Source organism: Aplysia californica, unplaced genomic scaffold (genome assembly GCF_000002075.1).
Source record: "Aplysia californica isolate F4 #8 unplaced genomic scaffold, AplCal3.0 scaffold00279, whole genome shotgun sequence".
In the NCBI taxonomy this organism is placed as follows: domain Eukaryota; kingdom Metazoa; phylum Mollusca; class Gastropoda; order Aplysiida; family Aplysiidae; genus Aplysia; species Aplysia californica.
Window position 1 is genome coordinate 354,023 of NW_004797549.1, and position 10,095 is coordinate 364,117.

General features: G+C 42.7%; 1 protein-coding gene across 1 annotated transcript in view; it reads left to right on the plus strand.

Moving 5' to 3' along the window:
* The window catches only part of LOC106012168 (sporozoite surface protein 2), an 18,699-nt gene that overhangs the window by 524 nt on the left and 8,080 nt on the right, over positions 1-10,095 (plus strand). Inside the window, exon 2 of the mRNA XM_013084226.2 lies at positions 1,718-1,945. Within this exon, the coding sequence (XP_012939680.2) occupies positions 1,718-1,945 (228 nt within the window). The remainder of the gene's footprint in view (positions 1-1,717; positions 1,946-10,095) is intronic.

Below are 10,095 nucleotides of genomic sequence, written 5' to 3' on the forward strand. Positions count from 1 at the left end.
CCCATTCCTATCAAATTGAAGCCATCTGATCAGTATTACTTTGTGCGCCCGGTGTGTAAGCTGTATGTCAACACACGGTTCTGATTAGGTACTTTTAGGTTGCTGTTTTGTTATTCTTTGTAGATTGTGCACTATTACTTTTGCTATTTAAGATTTACGTGTACGTCCTTCCTTGAAACTGTCCGAAATTCTGCACGTTAAGAGTAGGTTGGGGATAGTTATCATCAGAATCTTGCTATTAAGAACCTCACGATTAATGAATTATGGACAACACGAAAACTTGGACCGGCCTGGATATAGCAGGTCGTGATCGTGAGGGGTGGAGGGTCAACCTCTGAGTCAGAGATGATACCGCCCGGTATTCCAGGTAATGATGTTGTATACTTCCAGCTATGCAAATAGTAGGAACGATTGCAAGCGTATTGATGACGTTATGATGCTGGTGTTGTTGGTGAAGAAGAGGTTCATGATGTTTGTTGCAGCACATATGTGAATACAGAACATAATTCTAGATTAGAAATAGAAGATCGAAAAGGGATTAACAGGAATAAGTACCATCAACTTCAGTAAGTGTTTCTTGGAGTTAATGTTAGTCCCGTCATCCTCTACTCCATTGTGTCACGAGGTGGGCTTTGGCGGTGGGTGGACCAAAATTTGGGTTGGGCTTAGTTAGCTTCCACTTCTTTACCACGAAATTGCAAGCAATAAGACCTGAATATAGTACTGATTTTCCTTTACTCACAGTGAGCCACAGCATTTTGTGAACTATTCAAACGAGAAGAGACATCTTTGTCTTCCATCTCTTTGTTTTAAGTTAGATACTTCTGGGTTAAAAAAGTTGCCTTAAAAGTGGTCGACGTGATTCATAACTGTTAAATCTCAGTGGCACAAACACCAACATTCTCACATAACACTTCACCGCTGTCTATGAGCTAGATAAGGCTGTGTAGTCACGGAAAGTAGAACGTACCTAACAAAGGTCCAATGAGAGCATAGGTATCTGTGTCACTGGGGGAAAGTGTGTCGTATATTTCCATCCCATTGTCAGAGCTAGGAGAGCGTGAGTCCTCAGTACAGTGTTCTTTTTTCCAGTCTTCTACCTTTTTACCAGAAGAGTTTTATTACAGAAGGGGCGTGGGGAAGGGCTCAGCTCTGCTGAACCGTAAAGAGATTTGATTGGCTGTTCGGTTACTATAGCTGTAAGCGGTAATAACAATGATTGGATGAACGAGCAACCCTCCAAGTCGATCACTTTGTGTTCATTGTGTGTGATCATAGCGGTTGCAACTGCTTACTCTTACTCGAAATTTAAGAAACTTTCATTTACTTTGGGATAGAGTTGGGGGGGGGGGGATCAAACCCGTTGGCCCTTCACTACCCACCGCCACTGGAGGTGGGCGCCCTCTATCCTGTTCCTGATGGAATCAATGTTTGTCGCAGAAAATGTACCAAAATTGTTGGCTCAGTCTCCGTTCTGGGGACATTTAGTTTGTGCCAACCTTCGTCACCATGTTCGGTTGTAACTTTGTTGGTTTTTATCGTTCTCCTCCTGAAGCCAGAACGGACTGATGATGAGCCTACAACTGAAACCTGTGAGAATGCGTTTTACTCATGATGATGATGATGATGATGATGATGATGATGATGATGATGATGATGATGATGATGATGATGATGATGATGATGATGATAAATATTTACATTTACTTAATTGCAGTCGAAATGAACCCAGCTACACTGCTCCGGGGTAGTAGGCCGAGGAATCCGAACATACCACCCACAGGCACTTCGTCAACAGGCAACACGGATACACCTAACGCCAACAACAACAACAACAACAACAACAACGATGATGACGATGAAGACGAGGACAGCAGTAGCGCTGGCGGAAACCCACAGGGCTCGAGTTCCAACATGCAGATGATGCGGACACTTATGCGAGGAAGTGAGTACTGTTGTTGTGATGACTCCGAATATATTTACTTCACCTTCACCCCCACCTAGCCCGAATGTTCTATCTGTCATTATCAGAGAAAAAAACAACCCCAAATAATCTGAATTCATACTGGTCTCTTTGCAGCACAGTATTCTAAAACATGGAATTTGAGTACTTTATTCACGTATTTGATATGTCTGAAATATGCATCCAATGAATAATTCATGTAAAGCAATGAGATTTTTTTTTTATGCCATCAACTAAAACCCCAAATACCATCCTCAAACACTTTTTAAATACCCTTCCTGCGAATGAGTAGGGATTTTACTTTTATACCAAAACGCACTGGAATATTATAAAGGATGAACACAGTGCCTTGGGATATTATATACTTAGTGATGTAGTCAAAAATGCCCTTTTTTACGAAATCGCCCATGGTGTAGCGGTTAGACACCTTGTTGCTACACTCAGGAGACCCGAATTCAATTCTCTAGTGGGAAGAAATGTTTACCCAGTACCAGGATCTCAGTCTTTCTGCTGGGATGTCGTTTCCCTCTCCACCCAGGTTAGCCTTGACAGGCAGGGTCAGAAGCCCGCCTCCTAAATAATCTAAATTATGAGAATGGGAGCGCAAAAACGCCTATCTTTAAAAAGGCTAATCGTTTATACCTACAAAAACTACATCCTTTAAACCTCACTTCACATTCACACTAGCTGCACTTCAAGATGAAACAATAGCCCTAGCCCCAGGTTCATAAGAGGAACAACCCTATCTGTCAATGTCAGCAAACCCACGATTGGCAATATTGTCTGGTTTCAATGAAATTGATTCTTTGCAGTCACCACAAAACACATTGTGAAAAAGCTTTGCTAGCGTCTGAAGATGTAGCTCAGTTGTTGTAAGATTTTCATGGTGGTTCCCTGTAGATTCTTCAATGAAAGTGTTGTAGTCCAGCTTTGAGAAGCGGTGAGGAAGAAGCTGGTGGAGAAACTAGCGTGTTTTCATCGACTGGTGGAGAGCTCTCGTGGCCTAGAGGTTTAAGGTATTCGCCTCTAATTCAATAGGTCCCGAGTTTGAATTCGGATAGCGACGGAATTTTTTCTTCTCTAAAATTTTCTCTTTTCACTTCTTTTCCTGCTCTGTAACAATGTTCTGTTGTCTGCTTTCCTCTACACTTTCTCCCCTCACCTTCTTTGACCCCCTCCTCTGAGCTCCTGACTCTTTCTGCAGCCTTTCTATTGCTACTCCTTGGCTCCTTCTTACTTCTGTCTTTCAGCCACACCCTTGACCTTATGGTAGAAAAGATCTAAATCTAGCCTTCTTGTACAAGGGCGAAAGATCTCGGAGGTCCCGTTTGCAAGTTGCGCACGTTAAAGATCCCTTGGCGGTCCAAAATCGATAAGAGTAGGCTTCGGTCGCCACCAGGACAAAGTTCAAAATTTCCTACCAACTGAAAATGTTTGATGTGTCTCCCACGCTCATATGACCTCATGCAGTTTCGAGCGCCGTAAAACACTTACAAAAAAATCGACTGGTGGGGTAGTCACCGAAGCACTTTCACAAGCCAGTGCATTGATTTAAGCAGTATTCTGCACAGGAACTGGACTGCAGTGGTGGCAGGAGTCCTTGTCGACCTCTGCCCACTTTTCCTTTAAAAGCAGTCGAATCCGTGAATTTCTTAGAGCGCGCTGTTTCAGAGGCCCATGTTCCATCGTCGAACAAGTTTCACCTGTAAGCAATAAAACAAAATGTCCTATTAGCATGTGTTTATTGTAATTGTCATTTCAAACTGCTAAAAACCAAAGAAAACAGGAAAAGAAATTTTCAGACTCTAGCGAAAAAAGGAATAGAAACGTCAAACGGACTTGGGATAGAACAACGAAAATTGGAACATGGAATGTATGCGGATAAGGAAACAAGGAACCACAAACTATTGATTTCATGCAGCTAGAATCTGTCCGTGTTTTCTCCTTTGATTGTTTCGTAGTAGCAATTATCCGCCGTCGGCTTGCAAGGCCATTCACGGTTTCACCAGAGCCCCTTCAGTAAGCAACGTTTCGGGGTGACTGTAGGCAACGTTTCGGGGTGACCTGGGTAGGCCTCCACGGCTCTCTCTCTCTCTCTCTCTCTCTCTCTCTCTCTCTCTCTCTCTCTCTCTCTCTCTCTCTCTCTCCCCTCTCTCTCTCTCTCTCTCTGTCTGTCGTATTCTCTCACTCTCTCCCTCCCTCCCTCCCCCCTCTCTCTCTCTGTCTGTCTGCCTCTCTCTCTCTCTCTCTCTCTCTCTCTCTCTCTCTCTCTCTCTCTCTCTCTCTCTCTCTCTCTCTCTCTCTCTCCCCCTCACTCACTCACTCACTCAATGAAATAGAAAAGGCACTCAAATCTAGCCCTAAGAACAAAGCCCTAGAACCAGATGGCATCACAACGGAAGCCATAAGAGCTTGTGGAAACACCGGTATACTGTGGCTGAGGCGAATTCTCAACAGAGCCTGGGAGCAAAGAAAACTCCCAGAAGACCGGCAGACAGCCATAGAGGTACCATTATGGCAACAAATGCGACTGCACAACCTACAGAAGCATCTCCTCGTTAAGCCACTCTGGGAAAATATACGCAAAGATACTAGAGCAGCGCATAAGACCCATTGTAGAGAGAAATCTGAGCAAAGCTCAGTTTGGATTCCGAAAGGGAAGAGGATGCACAGATGCTGTATTCGCATTACGACAGATATGTGAGAAAACAATCGAACACAACAAAGAATCCAGCTTTGTCTTTATAGACTAGGAGAAGGCTTTTGACAGAGTAAACCATGCAAAACTCAGGAAGACACTCGAAAACTATGGCGTCAGTAAAAACGGAGGAAGGCAATACAGACTTGTTCAAAGTAAGATCTGGAGTACGACAGGGATGCGTTCTGTCTCCCCTCCTGTTTATAATATATATTAACTCAATAAGGCAAGACGCCGCAAACTAAAGCCCAGAAAGCCTAAATGAATGTTTGTTCGCAGACGACCTATGTCTTATTCTTCATTACCAACAAAGCCTTCTAAACCACACTACTGAACTCAACATTAGCTGTGAGAAATTCCACATGAAAATAAGCACATCAAAAACACAAGTTATGAAATTGAGTCGAAACCATAGTCCCCTGAACATCCATGTCAATGGTAAACAACTGAAACAGGTGAAGGAGTTTAAATGTCTTGGCAGCACTTTTTCTGAAAACGGATCCATAGACAGAGAAATAGAAATGCGAATTCAAAAAGCCAACGCTGTCACCTACCGGCTCGCACCCCTCTTATCTCATCCAAACATCTCCATGGACACAAAGAGACCGCTTATCACCTCAATATCCATACCAACATTAAGTTATCATTGCCAGACCTGGACTTTAAACAAAACCCATGAAAGCAAAATCACCGCTTGCGAAATGAAATGTCTCCGCAAAACCCTAAACGTCACAAGACGAGACAGGATGAGAAATGAAGAAGTAAGAGCAGCTATCGGCACTGAGTCCTGTTTGCGTCACATAGAAAGACAAAGGATAAAATGGTTTGGCCACCTGTTACGCATGTCACCTGACCAGACAGCCTGGAGAGCCGACAACACTAAGCACTCAGGCTATAAAGGAAGAAGAAGGCCACGCAAAAGTTGGATCGAGGGTGTCAAGGAAACCCTACAAAAACTTAACATCACAACTGAAAGAGCTGCGGAGCAGGCCTACCATAGAAAACTGCATTTCCCTTCGACACTTAACGACAACAGAGAATGAAAAAGTAAAAGTAAGTTAAGTATGGAGCTAGAAAGATTGAGATCCTGGGAATTGCTGATGTCAGGAAAAAGAAGTCCAACAGCAAACAGGTGTACAAGAACTACATCATACTTTGGAGCGGAACAAAAGGAACGGAAAAAGCAAAACATGTAGTGGGCTTTACTGTTCACCCAGAAAGAGCAAAATGCATAACAGATGTTAAGTATATCTCAGAGCGGATCATCATGATGAAAATGTCAGGAGAGGTAAAACAATCACACTTACATTATAATAACAGATATACGCACCATGCAATGACTCATACCTCGAAGAACAGCGACAACAGTTCTATGATCAACTGAGTGATCTTTTAAACACCATGGATGACAAAGATGATGTGACAATCATGGAGGACTTAAACGGCAGAGTGGGAACAAGGAAACCAACCTGGGAGAAGATATACATGGTGCCACACAGTGACAGAGAAACATATCGAAACGCAATGGAGAAATGCTTTTAGAGTTATGCGCAGACCATGACCTCGTCATATCAAATACCTCCTTCCAACACAAAAGGAGTCAAGAACTTGGTACTAATGGAATGACCTAAAGACAGCATCTCAAATTGATTTTATCCAGGCCAAAAGATCTAAAGTATCAGTGACTCACGAGTGATACCCAACTACATCATAGAAACTGACCACAGACCAGTCATCATGACTATCGACACACTAAACAGGAAAAAGCCAGAAGCAAAGGAAACGACGAGAAGTCGAGAATCTCAGAAATATGAATGACGATACCAAAGATAAGATACATGAACGTATGAAAGAGATATTTCAGAAATTTCCCAAACAACCGGGACTCATTGAAGAGGAATGGAGCCACTTCAGAGCATACCTGAACGAGCATTAAAAAAAGAGTGCGGCACAAGGAAAACAAGAGGGCAGAAAAGGATGACCCAGTAGAGACTCAACTCAGTGGATCCCAGTTTGGCTTCAGAAAAGGCAGGGGCTGTACGGACGCTATTTTTACATTAAGACAGTTGTGTGAGACTTCAATTGCACATGACAAAGACCTCAATATCGTCTTTGTGATCAGAAAAAGGCGTTTGACAGGGTAAATAAATGTCAACTTTGGGAAGTCTTAGAAGAAGAATATGCTGTAAAAGGGCAACTGGTGGAAAACACCATAGCACTTTATAAAAACAGGCTGTGTGCGTAAGATTGACTATTGGACTGGTTCCCCATCAGGTCTGAGGGGAGACAAGGGTGTCTTCTTTCTCCGCTTCTCTTCTTCACTTACATAGATCAGATCACGAAAGCAGCAAATGACAACATCACTGAACTGAACGAGCTACTACTTGCTGATGACCAGAGTATATTAAATACAGATGAAGAGGAATTACGAAAATACACCACAAAACTAAATGAAGAATGTAAACACCTGGACAGGAAAATCTTCATCTCAAAAACAGAAGTTATGAAGGTCAGCAGAAACCCAGGGAAACTCAACATCCTTATTGGTGGAACACAGCTCCAACAAGTAGAAGAATTTGAATATTTGGGAGGCATCTTTACACAAGATGGGCCCATGGACAAGAGCTATGTAGGCTAGTACCCCTGCTCAGTCAAAAAGAACATCCCTACCGAAGGGAAATACCAGCTCATAAATAACATCTTCATACCAACATTAACATACCAGTGCCAAACATGGTCTCTAAACAAGGCACAAGAAAGAAAATTAAATGCAGGCGAAATGAGGTGTCTCCGCAAAACCACCAACTTCTCCAGAAGAGACTGCATAAGAAACGAAACCAGAGGTCTACAAACGTGGAATAACATCAATAATAAAATTCATAGAGCGTCAAAGAGTCAAATGGTTAGGACAGCTAACCAGAATGTCCCGGAAGCAACAAGCGGCTAGAGCCTACAACACCCGAAAATCCGGCTTCAAATCAAGAGGAAGACCAAGAAAGACCTGGCTGGATGGGGTTAAAAAGGTCCTGGAACAACATAACATTATCTTTCACAGACGATACACACCTAGCACAGGACCGAAACTTGCACCTCCCCTCGGCATCCTAAGGATTCCAGAGGAAGGAAAAAGTAAAAAGTAAAGTAAAGTAAAGTCATTTCAAAATTTGGGGCAGCCTTCCCACTGCCCAAAGGCATAATTCTAACTCAAAACTTACATTTATGGGGCGAGTATCTTGGTTGGAGAAGAAACACAAACAAGACGGAGACCTCTTCCGAGTACACTGGCATAACCTGTCCTCCTCGTTTTATGCAATGAAATTGTTTCCGTAGCATATGGAAGGGAAATATGTTGTCTGAAGGCATGAAAGAGAACCCTTGGGATAAAAAGTCTCTTTCCGGCATATGGACCGCAAACAACGACTACATCAATTACATGTTGATGAAGGTGTTGAACCACATATCGAGTCCCGTTACAGTGGCCGTTTGTGGGATCCAAATTTCTCAGCAACATGGCAATGTCAGTTTGTGGGGTGGCATACCTGACGGACATAGACAATTGATAAATTTGATGTGGTTTTGGTGTTCATTTTCTTCCACCGAATGACTGCTCTTTCAGACTTTTCTTCTCCGGGAAAAGACTGCATGATCAGGTTGTTGATTCTGTTTATTTCTGTGCTGGTGGGACAGATGATGCAGCGGGAAGCCAGCAAGTCGGGATTTGTGTTGGACTATAAGTTACCGAAGACAAAATTTATCAACTCTCGTTCGCTGTACACTGTGATGCCATCTGGCACTTTTATCGCAAACTCCCCAATTTGCCTGCTTAAGTTGTGTTTCCCATCACCAATGTTCAGTAGATAGTTGGAGAAATCAGCAGTCTCATCTTTAAGCAAAACCCTCATGTTTGTTGTCAGTCTGAGCACATTAACATGCTCCCACAGATATGATGATTTCAGGGTTGCACAGACTATATTTGATCTCGAGCCATTGCGAACTACTGGTAGTTTTTGACACCAGTCACCCGACATCAGCACAGTTAGCCCACGGAACAGAGAGTTATTCCCACATATGGCTTGAAGTGCTCGGTCTATGGCTTTAAAGATGTATTTGTGGCCCATCGATACTTCATCAATGACGAGCAGCTCTGTTTGGCGTAATAAAGTGTCACTGGCATCTCGGGGTGCTCACACAGCACATGGACTATTCGTTCACACACAGAGGTATTTTGCATCTGCTGTGTAATGTTCTGCCATTTGAGAGCAGAGTTGCTGCAATGCCTGACAGAACTGTAGCAAGGGCGATCTTCTTAAAGGAACGGACAGCTGCAATAATCAGGTTTATAGTGTGGGTTTTTCCAGTCGCTCTACGTGCCTAGAGGGCAAATATCTTGCCTTGCCTATGTACAACTGACTCTATCACAGCATTATACACGACTCTTTGTTCTTCATTAAGCTTTGGGTACTCTTGACTCACCTTCGCTCGCAGGTTTTTTGTGTCAAAATTTAACTCCTCGTGGACAATTCAACGTGACTGTCTTATGCAGGCGGCAGCTGAAAGTCTTTATGCAGATTCAACCCATCATTATCAAAAAGGTGCCGAAGTTCTAGCAACACTTGGTTCTCAATCTGCGGATTCAACTCTGTGACCTTGTGTCTCATTATGATGTCCTGGCACAGTTTCAATTTGGGCTTGTGCCAAAATGAGAGAGGATCAGCTGGGCGACTATAGATGAGAATGGTTGTAAAGGCAAGACGTAACTGGGGTCCAAATCTTGCATTGCTGAATCCTTCTCAGTGTCACCAAGTTGGTTGCATGCGTCTTGATAAGATGTGAAACTTGATCCATGTACTCGATGAAGCACAATATGAAACGGAAGTAGTCCCAAGTTTTGCTTCTTTTTTTTTTTAACTGGTATTCCGTGAGCCAATAGAAGCAGCTGAAATAGAACTATGTGGTATATACACACGACAAAAAACAAACGGCACTTATTCTCTTCTTGCTAACTGCTCCAAAAAAGTAGAATGTGGCACACTCACGACAAAGCACAAATCGCACTTCTATTCTTGAGAACTATTCACAAGCACGAAGAAGCACAATATGAAACGGAAGTAGTCCCCAGTAAAATATGAAATGGCTAATGGCAGAGTGAAAACATCTGAGAGCTTTGATTTACAGGAAAAAACCATCAAACCTGAAAAAGCAAAAAGTGGTTTCCGAAGTTTGAAAATATACCTACGTAACCCGTTGGGGCAATTGTCTGAATCATATTTTTGGTAGATTTTATGGGTACCTGTGTAAAAGGTTTTTACTGACCCCACAAACAGGCTTAGCTCCTTTATAATAAGATTATTATTATTATCATTAGTAGTAGTAGTAGTAGTAGTAGTAGTAGTAGTAGTAGTAGTAGTAGTAGTAGTAGTAGTAGTAGTAGTAG